This window comes from Drosophila mojavensis, unplaced genomic scaffold (genome assembly GCF_018153725.1).
Source record: "Drosophila mojavensis isolate 15081-1352.22 unplaced genomic scaffold, ASM1815372v1 contig_82, whole genome shotgun sequence".
NCBI lineage: Eukaryota > Metazoa > Arthropoda > Insecta > Diptera > Drosophilidae > Drosophila > Drosophila mojavensis.
The window spans coordinates 1,027,815-1,053,664 of NW_025318908.1; the positions used below are offsets into that span (position 1 = coordinate 1,027,815).

Here is a 25,850-nt window from a genome sequence, read left to right on the forward strand (position 1 = left end):
ACTATATTATACATACATATATTGTATTACCTGAGCCAATCCAAATGGAATCAAAAATAAATTTCAGAAAGGTCAGACTTCGACATCGAAGCTATACAATATTATATTGCCGCCACTTGGTAGGTCGCTGAGCACAACTATTCGTTGATAAGGAAACAAATTTGATAGTGTAATTTTCTGCACGCTTGTCGTACACATTTTGTATATAGCTTAAATTATTCAGCAGGTTGTTATATAAAATAATTCAAAGCTTAAAATCCAACATTGTCTTTATTCGTTAAAATTATTGCTTACATAAACCTAAAGTACATAGTATTGTAATAATTTAAAAACGCATTTATACAAATTCTACTTAAATATTGTCATAGTCTTCATCTAATTCGAAAAGCGATTCGCTTATTGGCGCTGATGCCGAAGTGGGCTTTGGAATGCTTGGAGTTTTGCTCTTTTCATCGATATAATTGACAGACGATTCAAATTTAGAGATTGAATTGTTATTATTTCCATTTATGTTGGTTTTATCCGAAGACATTATTCCATAATTAATCTTCGTTGGAGTGGGCAGCGCACCAGTTGTCACAATATTTGTAAGATCAATGTTTATAACTGGAGGTGCAATATTAAGGTTTATCATGGCAGTTGATGTAATGCCATTATCATCGCCTGATGGGCATGATGTTGTCGTTGTCATTTGAACGTTGCTATAATCGATTTTTACTATAGGCTTATTGAGCAACTCATAATCGCATATCGGTGGAGCTATGGCAGTATCTAGTGGTAGTCTATTATTGTGGTCATTGGTGTCGTTGGACCTACCACGCGGTGTGTATATAGGCATTGACTCAGACCGTGCTAACTTTGTGGGCAAATGACCAGCCTGATGATGAATCTGTGCAAGCGCTGGAGCTGTTTGCATTACAACTGAGGGCGTAGAGGGATTGTAGTTTCGCTTTTGCCCACCTCCATTTAAACTAATAGAGCGCATGTAAGAATTGTTTCCATTGGGCAACACTCGCAGTGAAGTCGACGGCAGACTTAAATCATATGGTGTATCTGAGTCTGGGTATTGTTCTTCGGAGCTCTGTACATCATCGTCATTATAATTAAACGCAGCTTCTTCGGCGACACTGATATCTGGTATATTTCTTACTAGCTCTTTCAAGAAATCGAATCGTTGCTCAGACATAATGCACTGTTTCATATGGGATGGCGATAAGGTTTTAGCATTTCGTGAATTTGTTATACGCAGAGTTTTAGTTAAAAGCGACTCCACAAATAGCTCCAAAGTCCGTGATATGATAACAGGTACCGCCTGTGCAACCTTACCAATTTCCTCATCACTCTGCATAATTTTCTTAATGCGACCCTGTCAATTTAAAAAATGATCACATAATTATTTCAATGCACATTTTGCGTTTGCACCAAATACAAACTGATAAACTCATCGTTGCGATAATGATGCTCGCAGAACTTTGCGCATTAAATGCACTTCTACTAAAGATTCTATATATCATTTAACTTACCGCTGGAAACCGTGCATTGTACTTTTTCTTTTTTGATGGCATTTCTACACTGTTTAGTCTAATATCGTCGAATACAACAATAATATGTTCTATTAAAAGACTTAAATTTTTACTTGCTTGTCTTTACACAAGAATAGTTCCTAATAGTGGTATTTGGGAATGACAACAATTCACATAAAATAGAGTTAAATCAGCATTCACCCAGAAAAATACTATATACCAAATTTGATTTAAAAAAACAACAACTAAACAGTACAATACTATAAATTATTATCAAAAATATATTTTAAAAATTTCTGCGTTTTAAAATATTTTTGTATTCACTTTACAAGAAATATGTATGTATATCTGGGCAACGTTGCAAATTGCTTGTTGTTGAATGTGAATGTCTTAACATAAAATTTAAAATAAAAAAAATTTGGACAGTGTGGCAACCTTTATAGAATTCACTGTGAATGTCAACGTTTACATCATTTAAAGATAGTAAGTAACCTTTGCTTTGCTTAGTTAATAAACAATTTCATCCAACTCGGTTCCCCGAATTAAGCTGATTTTAATTGATGTTTAAGGCTAATAAGGATCCATGTAAGCCTTTCGCCTGTGCTATACAAGCTTGTTTAGTAGGTAAGTAAAAGAATTGATCCACGATATTATGCAATGGGGATCTGCAATCTGCACCTATATACATACATACATGCAGAAATAAAAAAAATTAATATGTGAATTGAAATATTTTCGCAGAACATAATTTTCAAGAACATAGATGCAGTGAGGTGCTGGAGCGAATGCGTTTGTGCTGCCTTAAGTGGCATAAGGAGTCACTGTGTTGTAGTGGTATCAATTTGGAAAAATCTTATTTACAAAATCCAGAAGTTGAAATCAACCCAAAGATTTCACGCAGGTATGGTACACAAAATTTTGTATATTCTAGACAATCGAAAGTAATAAAATGTTTCCTAGTAGTAACAAATAATGCCAACACCAACACCCGTACCTTCATACAAGCCACCCAAAGATATTCAAGATTTTTTGAGCAAGAGAGAGCAAACAAATATACGCAAGAGAACTGCTGTTTTACCGAAGCGTTCTTGGATAAAGCGCAATCCGCGGCTATTTCAAATAACTTTTTTGACCTCATCATTGCTTATATTTTTCTCTAAACCACTGTACGACGCATTCATAGCGGACCCTTTACCCTCGAAGGGCATTGTACCAGCACATAAACGTTAAGGCATGGAATCTGTACGCAAGGCCAATATCCGACTACGTAACTATCCATTACTGCTGACAAAGTGTTCAGATAAAGCGACACTATATGCGAAGTGCGTATCTCGGGATATTAATGTGCATCAGAAAGTTTGCGAAGCCGAGTTTAAGGAATTCTTAGACTGTATGCGTAAAACTGCCAAAGACCTCAAAACAAAGCTGTAAATATATTTTTATAATCACTGTTCAACATGTCGGAGCAAAGTAAGAAATCCTCGTGGCTGCAGGATAAGGGACAGAACATATTGAATTTAAGTATTCAATCACATTTAGTAATTTCTGCAGTGCTCCGACTTATGCTAATTTTCTATGCCCAAGTACACGATAACAGATCAACTGTTCCTTATACAGACATTGATTATAAAGTGATAACGGACGGGGCACGGCTAGTGTTGATTGGAGACACACCGTTTGCTCGGCACACCTACCGATATAGCCCTATATTGGCCTACATTCAAATTCCAAACGTTATTTTACATCCAGCAATAGGAAAAGTGATTTACGGACTGTTTGATCTACTCCTAGGGTTGCTTATTTATGCCTTAGTGCGTTTGGAATTTCGAATGAAAGAGCTCAGCGATTCGCACATGAAATACGAAAGGTTAATGAAGATATCTTCACATAATCCAGAACACAGACATGAAGAATCTACAAAAATTGCTTGCGTCTCTGCCTGCTTTTGGCTATACAATCCGCTTACGGCTGTAATATCGACCCGAGGCAATGGTGACAGTTTGACCGGATTCTTTGTAATACTAAATGTGTATCTTCTAATGAGAATGCAACACTCGGTATTTAAATTTTGGATTGCGTTTTGTGCAGGTTTTGTTCATGGATTCGTTATACACTTGCGGCTCTATCCAATAGTATTCAGTTTAACATACTATTTGGCAATATCGGGCCTATCAAAAAAGCCTCTCGGACTGTTGCAAAAAATGTTCCCTAATACACAGCAGATTTACCTAATAATCGGAACACTTATAGGACTGGTATGCTTTACTTCCACTTTTTATTTTCTTTATGGTTGGAAATATATATATGAAGCATATTTGTATCACTTGATTCGAAAGGATGTACGCCATAACTTTTCACTTCAGTTCTTGGTGCAATATCTGACTAATGAAAACGGAGTTGGAGAATCATCACCGACTGTAAGATTTCTTATAGTAGCACCTCAGTTGTTACTTATAGTTTATTTAAGCTTTAGTTTTGGACGGTCTAGGCGTACATTATCTTTTTGTGTTTTCACTTTGGCCTTTGTTATTGTCACTTATAATTCTGTGGTTACTTCACAGTACTTTATATGGTATTTGGCTGTGCTTCCTGTATGCATAAGAAATTTAAAGTCTTTGTCATTGGCAAAGTCTACATCGCTACTCTTTCTTTGGCTTTGCGGACAAGCTTTTTGGTTACTGCCGGGATATTTATTAGAGTTTCAATCATGGCCAACTTTTTATTGGATTGGCACCCAGAGTGCAATTTTCTTTGTTATTAACAGCTATATTTTATCCCAACTCATAAGCCACTTCGAGCCATAATATTGTAATATACTATTATTGTACTCTTAATAATAAATGGAATTTATGTACATATGTATATCTTAATCTAAACTTGGATTGATACAAGCACTTTCTCATCCCTTGAAGTCAACTAAAACCTTGGGTCAACTAAAATGACCTTGGCAGACCTTTCACCCTAACCATTCTGTGTTTGCGATTGCATATGCATGCACGTAATTAACCATCTAAAAATTAGTGTTATAATCAGGACCTCCAGGCGAGAAAATACACTCACACCTGCAAAGCGAAGATAATCCAGTTATTCTAAACTCCCTTCATATGCTTGTATTTATTTATGTTAATGTGTGTATTTATTACGACTGAATAAAAAAGAATCGTTTGAGTGGTTATAAAAACGAAATCAACAGGAGCCAAACAGATATTTTTCAGACAAATTCAGTTTCGTCGAAAGAAATGGACTTACAAAAACTTGAGTAATTGGACGCCTCTGCCAATTTGTGATTTATATGCTATCATTTATTATGAAGCCGAACGGGTGCAATGCAGCACTCTTCTGACATGTACATACATATGTATGAATGTATTAGGAACAACACTTGCGCCCACACATACGCAATTTTACACTTTGTGCACACTGCACAGAATGTACATTATGAGATCTGTCATGCGTCCTTCGGTCTGTTACATATACTATTACAAAACCATTAATCATCTGAATTCACATTTTCAATTGTTTACTCGAAACATTAATATGTGTATTGTAGTTACATATATAAAATATTTCGCTTAAATATCGGCTATGTATTTCTTCAAATTCGATTCTAGAATATATAAGTAAACCAGAATTATACAGTAAATCAAGATAAAGTTTACAACTAAATAAAACACGTTTCTGCATAAAATATGTATACTTATTCTTAGGCTGAAGCTTTTCTAAAAATATATATTATAATTGCATAAATACTTAAATAAGCTAAAATAAAATTATTGTATAAAAAGTTTACAGTACAGTTGGGACTTTATTTTAATTTTTATATTCAAAAATGTTTTGGAAAGGGTAAGCTGAATGGCACTAAATAATTCATGGTTTCCAAAATGGTTATTTAAATGTAAACATTTTTTTTTAGTTGTATAAATCTTAAAATCTGCTTACATTTACTATCGGACATTCTGATGTAAAAATTATTACTTTTTCATGTATTTCCAGTCTGAATGATGTATTGAAAGGTCTATTGAATCTTTGTTTTATTTTATAAATATCAATTAAATATGAAGATAAATATTTATGTTAAAGTTTAATCTCCAATCATGTTCAATTATGTCAAAAAAACACAAACTTTTTTTATTGTATAATACATTTTTCTTTTCCACCGCTAATGTCAACTTGTTCAAGCTCGCGTGCTATTTCCTGGTCGTCCTCAATACTATAAGATAAATATGATATGAAGCGCAAGACACATATTTAGTATAAATACATACGCTATTTCTTGGTTATGCAAATGTTGCACTAGTTGATCTCTTTTATCAACAATCGTCACCAATTCTTCTAGCAATAGACGTTCCTTTTCTCGTTGTACCTCTGTTTTTCGCCAATCCTCCACGGACTGGGCAGCGCGGAGTTCCTGATTAAGCATTGTAAATTTACGCTCAAGATCCTTTTCTTGTTCACTTCAAGAAATTATTGAAAATGATTATCTCCAAATTAGATGTGTAATTTATTACTTCTTACAGAATATTTAACTGCATCTGCCTCCTAAGAAGTGCATTTTTCTTGTTCACAAGCGTGAACCACTGCGAAAGTAATTGTTCTTCCGTCTCTTCAGTTTCTGGGAAAAAGAAAAAATTGTTTAAAATGCCACTTGTTTTCATATAAAAAATTGTGATAATATTTAATATTCTAACGAAATCGTTTTTTTAAGAAATATTTTTGCGGTGTCAGTATATTCTAGCTGTCGTAGAGCGCTACTTGTGATTAGTGATACTCTTTGTGGTTATGGTACAAATTTGAAAGGAAATTTGTTTAGGCATGTCAAGGTTTAAGTTAGATATTTTTTAACAAATGCAGCGCTTTGACAGAATAGTTAAAAGCAAAAATATATAACACATATATGAGAGCGGCAGGCGTTGCGTGCTGTTGCGGGCATGGCAAAAGCAGTTATGTTAGTCGTCCTTAGAGATACCACATTACCACAAAAGCCGCGGGAACGCGACTGTCGATGTTTTTGCTGGCCCCTTTTGTGGCCATTACGTCTTCGTCGACAACAAGCAGCATGACTAGTGGCAGCTACAACTGGAGAATTGTCACCTTCCCCATTAAAGAAATGTACGTTATCACAGGATTTTTTGGAAGTCGCAACTGAGGCAGAATTACATAGTAAATGGCTATAAGGTTCCACGTGATGAACGTGGTGCGGAGTTTGGCTCGTGCCATGCTGATGATGCTGACAATGATGGTAATTTTTTTCGATTTGGTGTTGATATGTGGGCTGTATTTGTGGGTAGTTAAGATTTACATTTACAAAACAAGAGTGAGCACGAGGCCGCGACCGTGTTTGCATCTTCTGCATCGGTTGCATCGATATAGCTTGATTTACAGGGTGATGCATTTCATTCCTGCCAGAGGTGCTGGAAGTGTCACTATATACCTCATCATCGTCATTATAGTTCTCATCAGTATCACTGCTAGCACCGCTTATACCACTACCAAATAAACTTTCATCATCCGAGTCAAGGAGCTTAATGCGTATGACATCACCACCACCAATGCTATTGCGTATTAATCTAAGAAAGGGATTTGTACCATTTCGATTATTACTTGGATTACCGCCCATGACTGCACGGAGTTTGGCCTCTAGATTGCTAGCCTTTTGGTCAATCGCCTCTTGCTCGCGTTCCAATGCTTCCAGCTCAGACTCAATATAGGTTAGTCTGTCATTCTAAAAAATAAACTTGATTGAAATACATAACATATTACTTTTAAGAGAGTACTTACTCTTCTTTCATGCTTTGGTGAAATTCTCTCCACGACTGCGTTAAAGGATTGTAGTGGAGTAAGGGTTCCATCACTTAATCTATGACTAGGACTCATATGAATGGCATGTTCTACGGTCTTATCCCGAGTAGAGGCTATTTGATTAGAAATAACGTCGACGTGAGATTCTCCGCAGTTACTGCCATTTGGAGTAGGTGAAATCGTAAGCTCAGAAGTAAAATTAAATCTCTTCAGCTTAGTAGGGGATGTGGGACTGCCAACAGCGTTATTTACAGGTCCGGCTATCTTATTTCGCGTTTCTAAAATAAGCCGTCGTGCTTGTTCCCGTAATCTTTGCTGGCGTTCCTCCTGCTTTGAATATCATAAATATCATTCAATTAATACATATTTTATTTTAGTTATTTTATTTATAATTAACGATGTAAACAGGCAAAGCGGTAATACAATTTTGCCCATTATTACTTACATCACTTGCACCGAGGCGTTCGTCATAACTAATTTTTAATTTTTCCATCATCAATTTAGCTTTTTCGCTCATTTCTTTGTGACGTATTAAAATGCGCTATGAAAATAAATACGAACAAAACAAAAAACAGTAGCAAAAGCCAAAGCCAAAGCAGCCGCAAAATTGTATATAAATTAAAAGATACTAACTAAATAACGAAACGAAAAAACTTAAAACTCTATTAAAAATCAATTCGCATAGCTTTCTATTACTAGAAACTCTTTCGCTGGGATAAGAATTTACTTACACTTGTTGCATTGGCATCGAGCGACATAGGCAATATAGGTTCCTTGTTAAGCTTTGCTATTTCCTCATTTACATCGTCATCAATAGGAGGCGGCGTAGGGGAGCGGCGAATTAATATTGATTTATTATTTTGACTTGTGGTTTGTATAGCGTTGGTTGCATTTTTATCTTTTGTTGGAGACAGAACTTTACCCAAAATACTCTTTGAACTAGTCAGTATAATATTTTTCATGTCTTTTTTACTGGAGGGTGATATTTGTTGTTGTTGTTGACAAAGGTTATCTTCGTCGAACGAATTTTGGTGTAAAATCTGTGTCTTCAGATGAGAAAAATTTATAAGATTTTGCGATAAATTATCAGATTTATAGTTGCCGATGACATAGCTAGACTCATCCGATGTTGGACCTGAACATAGAGAATTTACAGATGAATTAAAAAAATTTTTTTTCGGTTAAAAATTACTTACCAATTTGTTCAATTTGCAATTGCTTTCCAGTGAAATGAGCCCTCAATTGGTGCAAGTATGTCATGACAGCTAATTTATCCGGTACTGTGAGTAAATCCATATCACGTGGCTCAATAACACGTGGTATTCCCAATGTTTCTGCTGCATCAAAGGCTGTACGACAGTTGCCAACAACGTCATGGGCAGTCAGATTTGACATATCTCTAATATAAACAGTAATTGAAAAATTTAACATTACATTAATGTTGTATTTACGTCAACTACTTATCTACTCACATCAAGTGCGGCATAAAATGATGAATTATTGCGCAGAAAGCCATTCCATTACGCCAGCTAGTAGTTAAATTTGTGACTTTTACATTTGGATAATCTTTGGTTACTTCTTTACACCACTCTAACAAATCTTGTCCAGGGGTGTTATCCTTTAGCACAATCTTTTGTAATGGTTTTAAATCGGAGTTATTTATTTTCGCAGAATTATTTACAGCGGGTGTAGAGTCATAGCTTTTCTTTAAATTCAAGGGCTGAAGTTCCGGGCGTTTAACAATTGATATTATTGCAACATCGTCTATAGGCTTCTTTGAGTTTTCGATGGATTGCACTGATCCAGTTGATTTTGTGCTGACTGGAGTTATATTCAAGTCAGCGGCTGATTGATCATTGTAAGAATTATTATCTTGGACTTTTAGCACATCCACGGCACTGCAATCTTGCTTGTCAAGGGTTGGAGCTTTATTTAAGTCGTTCTTATACTTTAATTTTTCTGTGGTATTTGATTTCTCTTTGATAGGAGTAGATGTTAGCAATTCATGAAAACTTTCGTTTCGATTATATTCCAACGGTTTATAAACGATATTATTTTCCGTTGTATACTGATGACTATCTTTGTCTTTAGTAGGCGTAATAAGCTGTGCCTCAGCTGCAGCTGCAATACTTAATGGTTCATCAGTATCAACTATTAACTGGGGCTGTAATCCGACAGCTAAATGATTTGCACGATCCGTTTCTACTTCAAAGTGTAGATGGTTAACGTATTCTGCCAAAGGAGTTGGGTCTTCGGATAACGAGGGAACTACAAAAAAAAAAAAAAAAAAAGAAAATACACAAAACAAATTCTGTAATGGCATCTTATGATCGTTCGTATAAACAAGCAAGCGTTTTTAGAGAGAAAACTCATATCGATGATTTAAAAAGAGGCTTCTAGTTGAAGCATTTCATTTACAAGGATAAAAAAGTGAATTATTATCTTATACTTATATTAAAATATCAGTATACGATAGTTTATAAGTTAAATCATCGCAGGGTAGTACCAAAACTTAGCTCTATCTACAATATGTTTAATATTTTAGTGATACAAAATAAACCATACCACTTAGCGGTGTTGGTACATCGGTACAACCGTTTAAGCTTGTTGTCATTTGCTCTAATTGTTGGGTGAAGTCATATAAATTATCAGATATATCACCAGAGGTTTCTAAGTCTGGAATATCCTCTAGGTCATCCAGTGGCGCGACATCACAGTTGTTATTAACCGACATAAATGATACAACGCTTTGCATATCCTCATCACTGCAAAAAATTCGAGAACAATAAATTTCTATTTGAATGTTTTATTAATGTTTTTATAACTCACGTTGCTTTTCCTTCTCGTAAAAACACGCAACTAATTGTTAATTCCAAGTCAGCGGATGTTATTTTGCGAGAAACTGGCTTGAGGCTTAATGTAAAACTCTGCTGTGTAGACTCGATGCTGGCATATTTACGCATATTTATGCTTGCACTTGCCAATACTCGTTTTTTACCCAGGAGTGAAATCTATAAAATATATTGATTAAAAACTGTACTCTTATTGAAATGTAGTATGGGAGTTCAATAAACTAAAGATATATAATACATTTTTATTTATTTAAAAACTGCAAGGAAAACTATAAAATTCTTTCTTCACATCTACTCACATCTTCGATTACAAATGTCCAGTCTTTATCCTCAAGTTCATGAGTGCGAGGATCTTTGAATAAAGTTACTGATATAGCGTGATTGTCGGGAACTGGCCACGAAATGTTTCCCATTAGGGGGCTCATCATATCTGGCTCCCATGGTAATGGTGAGCTAGCAACACGCCTCGAACGGCGGGTCCAAACTACCGAGAGATTTGAAGGACGCCTACGAAAGCATATTTAAAAATAACGTTGATAGTATGTATTATGATAAAATATATAAGAAAGCTCTAGTCGAGACTGCAGCCCATCCGTGTTTATGCGTGGGTGCTTGTGTGTGTATGTGTTTGTTTATGTGTGTGTGTATGTATCTGTGTATGTATATGTATATGTGTGTGCGTGTTTCTTGTGTAAACAGAAAGAGGCGAAAAATTATTGAAATAGCTATTGCTCGAAGGGTTCAGTGGGGTTCGTAGTCGAGCACACTTGACTAGAGAGCTTTCTTACTTCAGATTATGGCAGAGCTTGCAAATTAGAGTTGAGCGTTTTTTCGTTTATTCTCTTTCTCGCATCATAGCCAAAAAAAATTGTGCAGACACGTCTCTCTCTGAGCGTCACTCTCTGTTTTCTTTAGCATCTGTTTCGCTCAGACGCAATGCGATCACTCATTCGTGTGACGCTCTCACATGATTGTCGCGTAAAACTAACACGATTTTCCCTCACACAAAGCCTCTCAGCAAAAACACTTTGACTAAAAAACTCAGCAGAAAATGTTTTTGCCTTCGTGTGCATGTAAATACACGCATACTTACATACAAAAAGAACGCAGCAATCGCGCGTGATTACCCATACAAACGCAACTTACCGTTACTTCTTTAACTCAAGCAAACGATCAGTGTTTGACTTGAGGAAACGAAAACAGAAACAACTGTCTCCCTCAGAGCGCGAGAGAGCTAAGCCAGACGCGACAAAAACAGTTTCTGTCTGAGTTTTTATACCCTGAACCCATTGAAAATGGGAAATCAGGGTATAATGGTTTTGTTGAAATGTATGTAACAGGCAGAAGGAGGCGTGGCAGACCCCATAAAGTATATATATTCTTGATCAGGGCGACGAGCTGAGTCGATTTGGCCCTGTCCGTCTGTCTGTCTGTTGTCCGTCTGTCCGTCTGTCCGTCCGTCCGTCTGTCCGTCTGTCCGTATGTTTGAACGCGTCGATTTCCGAAGATATAAGAGCTAGAGACTTGAATTTTTTTTTTTAAATGACCGTATATACAGCGCGGACGTCAAGTTTGCTTTTATAATTCGATAAATCATCCCGTTATGTTTTTATCGAGTACAAACATTCAAGTTCAAATCAGGTGCCACTATAGTTAATTGTGAATGATTTTTCTTTTTTTTAAATTTCTCAAATATTCAATATAATATGTAGATCATATGCTGAAAGTTTAATTAAATTCCGTTCAGTCAAAAATTAATAAAAAATAATCAAATATTTGGCCAATTAACAAACGCACGTGCAGCAGCTACACTCAAACTTCTTCTAGAAACATTCGTTGAATCACATCAGCTGTTAGTTTCGTTTAGTTTTGGTAGATGGCGCAGCAGCAGTGAATCTATTGTAGTTTTGCCAGCGCCACTAGAATGAGTGAGGTGGCCTAGTGTGTTAGCTGCATGACGCTTGATCGAGAAATCGCGGTTCGAATCCCGATCGGTGCAGCTGATGTCAATTCTTTTTAATTGTTTCAAAATATTTTTATATTTTCATAAATGAATTTTCTATTTAATTCATATTTTTAAATACACCGAAATTGAAATTTTAACTATACTTTATGTGCGTTTTTAATAGTTTGGTTATTCTAGCAGATTCTTAGAATCACATCAGCAATTAGTTTCGTTTAGTTTTGGTAGATGGCGCTGCAGCAGTGAATCTATTTGAGTTTTGCCAGCATCACTAGCATGAGTGAGGTGGCCTAGTGTGTTAGCTGCATGACGCTCGATCGAGAAGTCGTGGTTCGAATCTCGATCGATGCAACTGATGTTAACTTTTTTAATTGTTTCAAAATATTTTTATATTTTATTAAATGAGTTTGGTATTTTATTTATATTTTTAAATACATCGAAATTGAAATTTCAGCCATACTAAATAGGCATTTTTATTTGTTGGGTTCAGGGTAGTATCTAGTCGAGCACTCTCGACTAGAGTTTTCTTACTTGTTTTGACTGTGTCAGTGAAAGACACTTTTTTGCAGACAACGAAAAAGTGTTAACAGTTATTTGCGAGCTATGGATTATGGTTATAACATGGATATGCATGTATTTGCCAAAGCACAAGTCTCTAGTATTTGAAATACGCCTTTTACAAATATGTGGGTGATGGGGTCGATATAGGGGTGGGGGTAAATTTTAACAAAAACCGAAATAGTATAAGTTGCATATAAATCTACATTAAAAATTTAGAGACTTTAGCTTTAAAGTTGTAGGCGATATAATTAAATAACTGATTTTCGATAAGGTTTTTATCGTTAAAAAATATCGGGAGTAGTTATCGATTTTTGAAGCAAAACAGGGCTAAATCAACTCAGCTCGTCGCCCTAATCAAGAATATATATACTTTGTGGGGTCTGCCACGCCTCCTTCTGCCTTTTACATACATTTCAACAAAACCATTATACCCTGATTTCCCATTGAAAATGGGTTCAGGGTATAAAAAGAAATAATTAAGTTTTCCAAACACATGTCAGAAAAAAATCATTGAAAACTATGTGGCTCAGATTGGGATTTTGATTAATTTAATATTCGGATTTTCATTCAAGCACCTTGTGGTAAACGATATTCTTCGTTTTTTAGTCAGGTGCAAGAACAAATAATGCGGATGGTTTGCCGACACGTGTGCATGCCAAGTACAATTGACCATGAGAAAACAAGTAAGAAAACTCTAGTCACAGTGCTCAACTAGATACTACCCTGAACCCAACTAATAAAAATGCCCATTTAGTATGGCTAAAATTTCAATTTTGATGTATTTAAAAATATAAATGAAATACAAAATTCACTTAATAAAATATAAAAATATTTTGAAACAATTAAAAAAATTAACATAAGCTGCACCGCTCGGGATTCGAACCCACGACTTCTCGATCGAGCGTCAAGCAGCTACTCACTACGCCACCTCACTTTCGGAAGTCGCTTTGGCAAAACTGAAATAAATTCACTGCTGCAGCGCCATCTAGCAAAACTAAACCAAACTAACTGCTGATGTGGTTCTAAGAATCTGCTAGAATAACTAAACTATTAAAAACGCACATTTAGTATGGTTAAAATTTCAATTTCGGTGTATTTAAAAATATAAATTAAATAGAAAACTCATTTATCAAAATACAAAAATATTTTGAAACAATTAAAAAAATTAACATCAGTTGGACCGATCGGGATTCGGTATCGGGATTTGATTATTTTTAATTAATTTTTGACTTAACGGAATTTAATGAAACTTTCAGCATAAGATCTACATGATATATTGAATATTTGAGAACTTTAAAAAAATGAAAAATCATTCACAATTAGCTATAGTGGCATCTGACTTGAGCCTGAATGTTTTTATTCGATAAAAACATAACGGGATGATTTATCGAATTTTAAAAGCAAACTCGACATCCGCGCTGTATATACGGTCATTAAAAAAAAATGCAAGTCTCTAGCTCTTATATCTTCGAAAATTGACGCGTGCAAACATATGGACAGATGGACAGCTCAACTCCGCTCGTCGCCCTGATCAAGAATATATATACTTTTTGGGGTCTGCCACGCCTCCTTTTGCCTGGTACGTACATTTCAACAAAATCATTATACCCTGATTTCCCATTGAAAATAGGTTCAGGGTATAAACCGGGATTTTCTAGATTGACTCATAGTCAAGGATTGGCCCTGCGATTTTTTGATCGTCATGGCGAAGGCAAGACGAATCGGGAATTGAATTCGTTTAAACTTAAATGGCATATCTGTTGGGATCATCGGAATCCTTAGAATAAGAACTTTCTCATCTTTAAATTTTCCTTTGAGTATCGACGCGTGAATCACATTGCTCATAAATTTTCTTATCACCAAACGCGTAAGCACAGTTTTGGTTGTTTTAAATTTCTAAGCATGATAACTACCAAGCCAACCTTCATTTCTAAATTGTGCGGTGATAAGCCAGGCACATCCAAGGAGTTCAAAAATTCAGTTGGATAATCAGTGGCCTTTTCTTCGTTTGTTACACAGTCGATAGATTTGAATGAATACAGAGTATCTACGATTTGATTTTGAATTATAAAATTGACGTCATCTACATCTTTATTTTTAGCCGCCAAAATTGCTTGCTCACCTAACCATTTAGTATTCTTGTAGTTAGCAATGATATCCGGAAATACTTTGTTGATAAGCTCATATTTTGATGAGACGAAATTGCAAAAATTTGGAGGAAATGAAATTAAACCGCTCAATTCGTCCACAGGAAAACGGCCATTACCGATATTCAGCAATTGCTTCGAGAAATTATCAGCAGGTAGATCGTTCATATCGCCACAGATTTTATGCTTTGAGGCAAGCGTTTATTTCGTCGGCAGCAGTAGATCTTGGAATTACTGGTAGTGTTTGTCGGAAATCGCCAGATAATAAAATCATTGAACCACCAAAACATCTCGAGTCATTGTGCAGATCTTTTAATGTTCAGTCTAGTGCTTGCAATGCGCGTTTGTGCGCCATTGCGCATTCGTCCCATATGATAATTTTTGATGCTACTAAAACTTTGGCCATTGCGGAGTGTTTCGAAATGTTACATGTCGGTTGTTCAGAAATTTTAAGATTTAATGGCAATTTTAAAGCTGAGTGAGCCGTACGGAATCCGTCTAACAATGTGACCGCTATTCCAGAAGCAATTGCTACCGCAATTTCGGATCTCGCACGTACAGTGGTCAAAATCTATGACACGAGGAATGTCTTCCCAGTCCCACCGGGGCATCACAAAAAAATAAGCCACTATTTCCATCAATAATTGCATTAACCAGTGTATCATAGGCTTCCCTCTGCATAGGATTCAATAGTGGTACATTCGTTTGAACTGATTGGTTCATTAGTTCATGTGGATCATATTCACGTTGACTTTCACGTTCTAATTCTCTATTAAATGCGGTATTCATTCCAATTGGACCAATGCAATCTAAACGATGCATCGATGCAACGATCATATCGAAACGCTGCTCGATTCAAATCAATACTTAAACCATTTCTTCTTGCACTTCGAAGATTATTCCTCTGTTCATCTGTACGGTAACCTCGACGATTTCTCGTTTCTAATCTAGCCGTTTCACAAGCTGCCTCTCTTTGCTCTTGTGTTCGAGAAGCACGAATTAAGGCCCTCTTTGCTCCATACTAACGAGGCGCTCTTCTCGGGCGATCTTTCGTTTTTCGTCAGATAATTGACTCACGATATTCCGTTGCCAAATTGCATACGGGACCGCTGGGAAAGTTTAGATATTCTAGGACGCGGAATTTTTATTAATAGTAATACTGAATATGCACTCATTCACATCCCATCAACAATTTAGTAGTTAAGTTTCGCTCTAATACTGAAGAAAATACAGTTTTTTCCGATTTGCCACGACCCTACTGAGACCTTATTTTTGGTCAGTTCATAGAACGTGATAACAGTACCCTAACTGCAAAGTTTCAATGCTTACCCTAAAATAATGTGAAAATGACAGGGTATTTTTCGATATGCCACGCCCCTAAAGATGCGTAAAAATTATTTTTGGGTCATCGATAAAGGAGGTTACTTATAAGTTAACTATCTAAATTTGAAGCTTCTAGGTATTCTACTTTAGGAGATATACACTTTTGCGGTTTGCCACGCCCCCTGTGGGCGGACATATATCCGACAAAACTTTTTGTCGTGGGTGATCAGCCCGAGTATATGTACAAAATTTGAGGTCTCTGGCATAAATAGCAGAATTTAAAAAATCACTATATCTTCAGGTCCGATTTGCCACGCCTCTAATGGGCGTAGACTTATATTTTAACTTTAGACTTTATAGAATCATAACATTAGCTGACGTGCAAAATTTCAGCGCTCTAGCTGTAAAACTCTTGGAGATGCAGTTTTATCCGATTTGCCACTCCCCCAATGGGCGGAGATATATCCGCCATAACTCGTGATCTAGGGTGGTCGCCGCGGACCTACATACCTAATTTCAGCTTTCTAGCTCTTTAACTAATATGATTTCTGGCTTATCGGAAAATGCATTTTCCGATTTGCCACGCCCCTGGCGGATCGGGAAACTTTTAACACTTTATAAATCGGAGATATACACAAGTATGTGTTCCAAATTTCAAGTCTCTAGCTTCAATAGCGCCGAAATAGATTGTGTTCATACGGACAGACGGACGGACATTGCACAAAACCAATATACTAATTCACTTTCGCGAATGGGTTTAACAATCGAGACATAAATAATAGCTTATCTCGAAAAATCATAGACAACCTATGAAAAGACATTTACACAGAATAAATTTTTTTTACATGAGAGCATGACCTACTGAGGCCTACTGAGTGTCAATGACAATGCAAAGATCCTCAATAGCAATAGGGAAAATAACGCATTTTTCAAGTATTCGTCAATTTTTTAGTATTTTTATACCCTGAACCCATTGAAAATGGGAAATCAGGGTATAATGGTTTTGTTAAAAGTATGTAACAGGCAGAAGGAGGCGTGGCAGACCCCACAAAGTATATATATTCTTGATCAGGGCGACGAGCTGAGTCGATTTGGCCCTGTCCGTCTGTCTGTCCGTCCGTCCGTCCGTATGTATGAACGCGTCGATCTCAGAAGATATAAGAGCTAGAGACTTGAAATTTTTTCCTAGGCCCGTGTATATCACGCGCATATCAAGTTTTTCTTTTTATATCGATAACTACTCCCGATATTTTATTATCGATTAAAAACCTTATCGAAAGCTAGTTATTTAATTATATCTCCTACACCTTTAGAGCTAGAGCTTGCAAATTTTAAATGTAGACTTATATGTATTTTATATAATTTCGATTTTTATTGTTATTTACCCCCCACCCCTATATCCACCCCCTCACCCTCACCTTTGTACAAGGCATATTTCAAGTACTAGAGACTTGTGCTTTGGAATGTACATACATTTTCACCATATGATAACGCGCTGAAAGTTTCATTAAGATTGTACGTCTAAAAATTAAATTATTCAACAAATAAATTCTTATAATGTTGCCCACACCAAGCGCAGTCGCTGCTTACTGCGCAGTTAGCAGAGCGCGTTCTAATACGTGCGTGTGTATGTATGTGTGTCGAAAAGAAGTGCAGACTGATTAGAATATCAGATTAGAGGGTTCAGGCTATATCCTAGTCGAGCAGTCTCGACTAGAGTCTTCTTACTTGTTAAGATAGATTCGGCTATTCGGGGCGGAGACAAATCTAACGAATCAAAAACCATGAAAATTGGTCCAGCAGATCTCGAGTTATAAGTGTTGTAACACATAACACGAATTTTTTATATATATATATATAGATATACAAATATTTATGCTTTCTTGTTTAAAAAGGAAATGGGCGAAGCCCGATAGTGCGGGCAGCAAATTAACATTGTCCAAATCTCTTATATGAACTTGCGTATTCTACTCGCTTGTAATAAAGATAATCTGAAGTAAGCAGGAACTGAAAATTATAATACAATAAATACATACATATGTACATATCTATGTATAACAAAGTAAACAAAGTAAACAAGAGTAAACGAGACTACTCGACTACGAAATCCCCTGAGCCCTTCTAAGAATTTATATTTCAATAATTATTCGCGAATTTCTGCTTACACAAGAAACACACACACAGCTACACATAGGCATGCACGCATAAACACGCATGGACTGCAGTACGGGCTTACTATGGGAACTTAATTGTTTAATAACTTTTCTTGTCGAAAGTTGTAGATCGCGGTCATAAGTCCCTAATATTTGAATCTTTTGCAAAGCTGTGGATGAGGGGTGAGGGTAAATTTCAACAAAAATCTAAATTCTCCTTAATCTAGCTCTAAAAGTGTAGGAGATGTAAATTTATTGCTGGTTTTCGATAGGGCTTTTAATCGATAAAAAAATAACAGGACAAGTTATTGATTTTTGGAGATAAAATGGATATCCGCGCTATATACAGTAGGTCACACCTTATTTCGTGAAGCAGCATAGTAAAACTTTGAAACCGTATTCCCGCTAAACCAGTAAAGATATCCAATACATTTAAATGAGGTCTTATTTATGGATTATTCATTATGTATTAACGCACTGCATTATTATACTCATTCACGAAAGTGAATTAGTATATAGGTGTTGTGCAATGTCCGTCCGTCTGTCCGTATGAACGCAATCTATTTCGGCGCTATTGAAGCTAGAGACTTGAAATTTGGAACACATACTTGTGTATATCTCCGATTTATAAAGTGTTAAAATTTTCCCGATCCGCCCACTAGGGACGTGGCAAAGCGGAAAATGAATTTTCCGATATACCAGAAATCATGTTAGAGCTTGAAAGCTGAAATTAGGAATGTAGGTCCGCGTCGACCACCCAAGATCACCCATTGGGGGCGTGGCAAATCGGATAAAACTGTATCTCCAAGAGTTTTAGAGCTGGAGCGCTGAAATTTTGCACGTCAGCTAAGGTTATGATTCTATAAAGTCTAATGACTGAAAATTATATGTCTACGCCTATTAGGGGCGTGGCAAATCGGACCTGAAGATATAGTGATTTTTTAAATTCTGCTATATTTTGGACACTCAAATTTTGTATATATACTCGGGCTGATCACCCAAGACCAAAAAGCTTTATCGGATATTATTCCGCCCACAGGGGGCGTGGCAAACCGCAAAAGTGTATATCTCCTAAAGTATAATAGCTAGAAGTATCAAATTTAGATAGTTAAGTTACAAGTAACCTCCTCTATCGATGACCCAAAAATAATTTTTACGCATATTTAGGGGCGTGGCATATCGAAAAATACCCTATCATTTTCACATTATTTGAGGGTAAGCATTCAAGCTTTGCAGTTAGGGTTCCGTTATCACGTTATAAGAACTGATCAAAAATGAGGTGTCTACGCCCAGTATGGGCGTGCAAATCGGAAGAAACTGTATTTTCTACAGTATTAGAGCGAAACTTAACTAATAAATTGTTGAAGGGATGTGAATGAGTATTCCGGTAACGCCCGGTAACGCTCCAAGATCAGCACCTAAAACCAAATATGAGTTATGGCAGTGGCTGTTGCATGGTTGGGCCTGCAAGTCGGGTTCGGGAGTTGGATACTTAGTTTTCATTGATGGTAATATGAACAATAATATGTACCTATCCTTTTTAAAGGAGAATTTTCTCCAAATGCCGAAAAACTGGGTCTAGAAGGGCGATCCCGATTGCATCAGGCAAATGACCAAAAACATAAACCGGGTATTGACTAGTCCTGGTTGATCTGGATTAGTCCAAATGTGGTCAATCCACTGGCCTAACCGTTATAGAAAAATGTTGGGCAAAATTGGGCGTGGCCATTCGGAAAAGGTAAATATCCAATCAAAATGACCTCAAAACGGCCGTATTGGAGGAATGGCCAAAAATCTCCAGCGAAATCAGCCGAAAATTGTTAAACTCGATGGAATCACTATTAAAAGGGGTGATTACACAAAAAGAAGGTAAAAAAAATTCTAATTTATGAATTTTTGGACAATAAAGTCATTAAAAGTGAAGTGCACGAAATAAGCTGTGACATGGAAAAGGCCAGGTATTTTAGTTTTGTTTAGTTTTAAATGATATTAATTATAATAGAAAAATAATGAAGTACGTCAATACATAATGAATAACCAATAAATAAGACCTCATTTGAATTTTTGGATATCTTTACTGGTTTAGCGGGAATACGGTTTCAAAGTTTTACTAGGCTGCTGCACGAAATAAGGTGTGAGCCACTGTATATGGACATTCTAAAAAAATGCAAGTCTTTAGCTCGTATATCTTCTGAGATCGACGCGTTCATACCTACGGACGGACAGACAGACGGACAGGGGTAAATCGACTCAGCTCGTCGTCCTGATCAAAAATATATATATATAATATATGGGATTTGCCACGCCTCCTTCTGTTTGTTACATACATTTCAACAAAACCATTATACCCTGATTTCCCATTGAAAAGGAGGTCAGGGTATAACAAGTAAGAAAGCTCTAGTTGAGACTGCTCGACTACGAGATCCCCTGAACCCTTCGAGTTTCAATAATTATTCGCATATTTTCTTCTTACACAAGAAATAGCACAATTACACACACACAGGCATAAGCACGCACGGATAAACAAGTATTGGCTGCAGTGTGCGCTTACTATGGGAACTTAATTGCTTAATAACTTTTTTTTTAACGATATGACCAAATTAAGTACCAGATGACTATCTAGACACAATTCAATTGTTCCATTAAAAATGCGTACGTTTTGCCCTGCGTTTTATTTTCACGTGACGAAAGGCCTTTTTTAATAAAATCTTTGTTATTGAAAGGATTTCAAGGGATCTTTGCCTTATATAGAATATGTTTCTTTTAAAATCTGTTGTGAAATTTAGAGGTGATTTCTTAAATATAAAGTCATTACAAATCGTGTACGATAAGCGATGCGATGCTATTAGCGATAATTATCGCAGCAATCTGTAAAGATCTGACATGACAGAGTGAAAGCTATGCACAAAGAGAGACACATTGCGAGTATTCAAATTGTAGTCATTGCGAGTGCTCAGATTTTAGTCTCAGTCGCAATGTGCATCCAGCAATCCATCTAATACTATCAATACGTTTGATTGCTGACAGTTCAAGTATAATTGAGAACAAGTACATATATAACAAGTAAGAAAGCTCTAGTCGAGACTGCCCGACTGCGAGATCCCCTGAACCCTTTGAGCAACTGATATTTCAATAATTATTCGCATATGCACACATACACGCACACACACAGACATATGTACGCACGCATAAACACGCATTAGCTGCAGTGTTGGCTTACTATGAGAAGTTAATTGCTTAATAATTTTTCTTGTGGATGTACTATCTTCATGATACTTTCAGATTATGAATATAACATAGATATTAGACGTCTGAAGACATTCATAACAAAGCCACATTGAGTACATTCGAATTGAGTAGAATATGAGTGAGTGAAAAGGACAGAATGAGACGAATGTGTATACTACTGTTTCGCAAGACGAACATGTTGTGTCTCATGCCGAATGACTGAGTATAACGAAAGAAGAGCAAAATGAAATGAAAACTTCGAAAACATTCGAACTACTCAAGTAGTTCGAAGAATGCTTTGTGTATTCATTTTGTGCTTTGAGAAATTGTGAGCAGACGTGCGAAATGGAAGCGGAAGCTGCAGGAAAAAATTTATGTATTTTTCGGCAAATACCAGCGTGTTGTTTTTGTGTTTTGTTTTGTTTAAAGCTTGTGTTTTAGTTTTACTAACAAAATGTGTAGTTGTGACCGTCTACATATGTTTTCTGTGTTGATATTTGCAGATTTAATATTTATTTGGTTGAAATATATAAAATTATGTTTTTAAATTCTAATATTATTAATTAATTATTTGTAATAAATATATAAGTTAAAAATTCCACAACAAAAAATACATTGCACACATATTTCTTTATTTTTTTCTCTTTCTTTTAACAGATAACACACACAGCAGAAAACAGCTGACAATATTCGAATGTATTCAATATACAACATTTAATAGCCTCTGCTGCTCACTCACTCACGTCGTTTCTTTTCGGGTATATTTTTGTGCAGCCAAGAGAAACACGACTTCAATCACTCACTCATTCTCATTTCGTTTTGTACAAGTATTCACTCAATTCAATGATGACTTTGTACATTTGAATGTGCTTTTTTTTGCCATTCATGCAGACGTCTAATAGATATGCATGCATTTGCCAAAGCACAAGTCTCTAGTATTTGAAATACAATTTTTACAAATTTGAGGGTGAGGGGGTGAATTAGGGGTGGGGGGTAAATTGTAATTGGATAAAATGTATATAAGTATCCATATAAAATTTGGAGACTCTAGCTTTAAAGATAAAGGTGATATAATTTTAAAACTGATTTTCGATAATGTTTTTAATCGATAACTAAATAACGGGGAAAGTTATCAATATTTAAAGCAAAACTTGATATGCACCTAGGAAAATTAAAGTCTCTAGCTCTTATATTTTCTGATATCGACGGTCAGACGGACATGGCTAAATCAACGCAGTTCGTCGCCTTTATCAAGAATATATATACTTTATGGGGTCTGCCGCGCCTCCTTCTGCCTGTTACATACATTTAACAAAACCATTATACCCTGATTTCCCATTTTCAATGGGTTCAGGGTATAACAAGTAAGAAAGCTCTAGTCGAGACTGCTCGACTACGAGATCCCCTGAACCCTTGGAGCAATAGATACTTCAATACTTTTTCGCGACTTTCAGCTTACACAAGAAACACCCACACACACACACGCACGTACGCACACACAGGCATACATACACACACACGCATACAGACACCCATACACACACACACGCATACATACACAAACGCATACACACACACATACACAAACACATACACACACAAGCAACCACGCATTAACACGCATGAGCTGCAGTGTGCGCTTACTATGAGAACTTAATTGTTTAATAACTTTTTTTATGGACGTACGATCTTCATGAAACTTGCAGATTATGATTATAACATGAATATGCATGTAATTGCCAAAGCACAAGTCTCTAGTATTTGAAATACGCTTTTTACAAAAGTGAGGGTGAGGGGGTGAATTTAGAGGTGGGGCGTAAATTCTAACAAAAACCGAAATTGTATAAATTGCATATAAGCATACATTAAAAATTTGGAGACTCTAGCAATAAAGGTGTAGAAGATATAATTTTATAACTGGGTTTCGATAAGGTTTTTTATCGATAAAAAAAGATCGAGATGAGTTATCGATTTTTAATGATAAACTTGATATGCGCGCTGTAATTACGGACATTTTAAAAAAAATTTTGACAGACGGACAGACAGACGGACAGGGCCAAATCAACTCAGCTCGTCACCCTGATCAAGAATATATATACTTTGTGGGGTCTGCCACGCCTCCTTCTGCCTGTTACATACATTTCAACAAAACCATTATACCCTGATTTCCCATTGAAAATGGGTTCAGGGTATAAAAATATAAATAGTTTTGAATCAAACTGTTATTAAAGTTTGAATTGCGAAAAAGAACACGCTTCCCCGATTAACCAACGGTTATTTAAGCTCAGAACGATAAAACGAGAAAGCGATTCAGGAATGCTTTCTCGCAACTCGCTTTACTTGTCGCTTTGGCTCTCCTCTCGCTTCGCTAGTACTAGAACGTCTATATATAATGTCCTGGTTAAGCGATACTATTGTAATCATTTTCTGTACATTTTTAGGTTATATAATTATTGTTTTAGATGACTCAATATCTTTTTATCCTCATTTTCAATGGGAAATCAGGGTATAATGGCAGAAGGAGCCGCTTCAGACCCTACAAAGTATATACATATATTATTGACGAACTGAGTAGATTTATCCCTGTCCGTCCGTCCGTCCGTCCGTCCGTCTGTATGTATGAACGAGTCGAACTTAGAAGATACAAGAGCTAGAGACTTGAAATTTGTTTTCCTAGGTCCGTGCATATCATGCGCATATTGATAACTACTCCCGATAGACTCTCATGTATTTTTATAGCGCTTCGATTTTTGTTGTAATACACCCCCACCCTATATTCACTCCCTCACCCTTATATTTGTAAAATATTAGAAAATACTGCTTTGGCACACACACGCACTTAAATGTTATAATCACGACCATAGTCCATCAACAAGAAAAGTTATTAAGCAATTAAGTTTCCATAGTAAGCCCAGGCCAATGCAGGTTTACGCTTGCATTTCATCGTTAGAAAAATATTAATCTATAATTAATGATTTTGCTTACCACTTAGCCGTGGTTTCCAATCGAAGTTCATGATACGAAGCAGTGAACTGAAATTTTGCCGCACGTTTGTTAACTCTCTGTAAACGTTTCCAAACACTGCCCATTATGATCCAAAATCTTTTTAGATCAAATAATTTCTTAAGCTAAGGCACACGCTTAATTCACATTCGAAGTAAATTTCTCTTTACAAGTGTAATCACGGTTAATACACACTATATGAGTTATACTTTCATCCCAAGGCTATTTTTTTTTCCAACACAAAATTCAATTCTGTAAAATAATACAAATATTTATAATATACATTCATCAAACCTAAAATTACAATTATTAAAGTTGTTTATAGTTTTATCTTACATATTTAAATTTTAATTAGTATTAATAAATGTAGCATAAATTATATATTCTGAGAAACTACTTCATCTCTATGACAGTCAAAAAAAAACCTTACATAATTCAGCATTGTCCCACGAAACATGTTACATTTTGTTTACTGTTGGAAGTAGACGCCTGCCTATATTATATAATACAAGTAGAAAGGGTATAAATATATATACTATCTTTATAACCAATAAACATACAAGATTATATATATATATATATATGTATATAAATGCCTTTGAAAATGACGGAGTAATTACATAGATATGAAAATATATACATACACCGATAAAAACAATGCAATTATTTTGAATTTTTTTGAGAATGCATTTGGCTACATATGCATGTATTTGTGTATATTTTTGCATAAATAAGTCATTGGCACATTTTTGACCTTTAAATGTCAGTTGATTGTTATTGAAAAAAAAAAAAAAATTTTAAAATATGAAAAGCAGCTAAAAATGTATATTTGCCTAAAATCTTATTTGGTTCTTATTTTACGATGATATTTTTGTATTATACCCACAGTATTCATAGAAAGTTACTAATAAAATGTTACATGTAGATATGTACGAATACGTAAGTATTCTGTGTACATATATACATATATACATGAGTGCTTTAATATGTAGCACCACAATGACATCACACAAAGTTTGGAGCCAAATTTAATTGTATGCCTTCAGTTCTATTGAGTCATATAGGAAACCACTTCGCCGCACTTCTTTTATATAAAACGCTATTTCTTTTTATATTTTGTACATTATTTATTAAAACTTGCAATTCTCTAGACCCAAACAGAACACAGATAAAGAGAACGCATAAATGAGTTATAAAACGCAAATTTGATCCGATATTCATCGAATATTATCGATAGTTTTAAAAATTGTTGAAAGCGCCACAACCCCCGTATCCGTCTAGTTTAAAACCAAACCTTT

General features: G+C 35.7%; 6 protein-coding genes across 14 annotated transcripts; 4 read left to right on the forward strand and 2 right to left on the reverse strand.

The window, feature by feature from the left end:
• Window positions 1-251: 251 nt before the first annotated feature.
• LOC6581181 lies at window positions 252-1,847 on the reverse strand. The gene is made up of 2 exons (XM_002006890.3): window positions 1,524-1,847; window positions 252-1,366 (listed from the first exon to the last, which is right to left on the reverse strand). The coding sequence occupies exons 1-2, from the start codon at window positions 1,563-1,565 to the stop codon at window positions 353-355; spliced, it is 1,056 nt and encodes a 351-aa protein (XP_002006926.1). The 5' UTR covers window positions 1,566-1,847; the 3' UTR covers window positions 252-352.
• Window positions 1,848-1,915: 68 nt separating this feature from the next.
• Window positions 1,916-2,570, forward strand: LOC26528219 (cx9C motif-containing protein 4). 2 transcript variants are annotated; one of them, XM_015164653.3, is made up of 4 exons: window positions 1,916-2,006; window positions 2,071-2,147; window positions 2,265-2,424; window positions 2,484-2,570. In XM_015164653.3, exons 2-4 carry the CDS (start codon window positions 2,084-2,086, stop codon window positions 2,494-2,496), a joined length of 237 nt encoding a protein of 78 aa, XP_015020139.1. In that variant the 5' UTR covers window positions 1,916-2,006; window positions 2,071-2,083; the 3' UTR covers window positions 2,497-2,570. The 2 variants fall into 2 exon arrangements, with proteins under 2 accessions (XP_015020139.1, XP_015020140.1); XM_015164654.3 differs by having other exon boundaries at window positions 1,918-2,006; window positions 2,487-2,570.
• LOC26527968 lies at window positions 2,496-2,893 on the forward strand. Its single transcript, XM_015164655.3, has one exon. The coding sequence runs from the start codon at window positions 2,496-2,498 to the stop codon at window positions 2,751-2,753; it is 258 nt and encodes an 85-aa protein (XP_015020141.1). The 3' UTR covers window positions 2,754-2,893.
• LOC26528286 lies at window positions 2,757-2,979 on the forward strand. Its single transcript, XM_015164656.3, has one exon. The coding sequence runs from the start codon at window positions 2,757-2,759 to the stop codon at window positions 2,952-2,954; it is 198 nt and encodes a 65-aa protein (XP_015020142.1). The 3' UTR covers window positions 2,955-2,979.
• Window position 2,980: 1 nt separating this feature from the next.
• On the forward strand, window positions 2,981-4,385 carry LOC6581182 (GPI mannosyltransferase 1). Its single transcript, XM_002006891.4, has one exon. It carries the CDS (start codon window positions 2,981-2,983, stop codon window positions 4,325-4,327), a length of 1,347 nt encoding a protein of 448 aa, XP_002006927.1. The 3' UTR covers window positions 4,328-4,385.
• A 709-nt stretch (window positions 4,386-5,094) lies between these two features.
• On the reverse strand, window positions 5,095-25,740 carry LOC6581183 (EH domain-binding protein 1). 8 transcript variants are annotated; one of them, XM_044011348.1, is made up of 15 exons: window positions 25,439-25,740; window positions 24,983-25,045; window positions 24,535-24,804; window positions 10,474-10,681; window positions 10,152-10,333; window positions 9,888-10,087; window positions 8,795-9,590; window positions 8,519-8,721; window positions 8,054-8,457; window positions 7,768-7,863; window positions 7,302-7,649; window positions 6,498-7,245; window positions 6,039-6,135; window positions 5,789-5,977; window positions 5,095-5,733 (listed from the first exon to the last, which is right to left on the reverse strand). In XM_044011348.1, exons 3-15 carry the CDS (start codon window positions 24,636-24,638, stop codon window positions 5,652-5,654), a joined length of 3,657 nt encoding a protein of 1,218 aa, XP_043867283.1. In that variant the 5' UTR covers window positions 24,639-24,804; window positions 24,983-25,045; window positions 25,439-25,740; the 3' UTR covers window positions 5,095-5,651. The 8 variants fall into 8 exon arrangements, with proteins under 8 accessions (XP_043867283.1, XP_043867281.1, XP_002006928.1 ...); XM_044011346.1 differs by having other exon boundaries at window positions 7,302-7,652; window positions 25,439-25,739; XM_002006892.4 differs by having other exon boundaries at window positions 7,125-7,245; window positions 25,439-25,738.
• Between the last annotated feature and the right edge of the window lie 110 nt (window positions 25,741-25,850).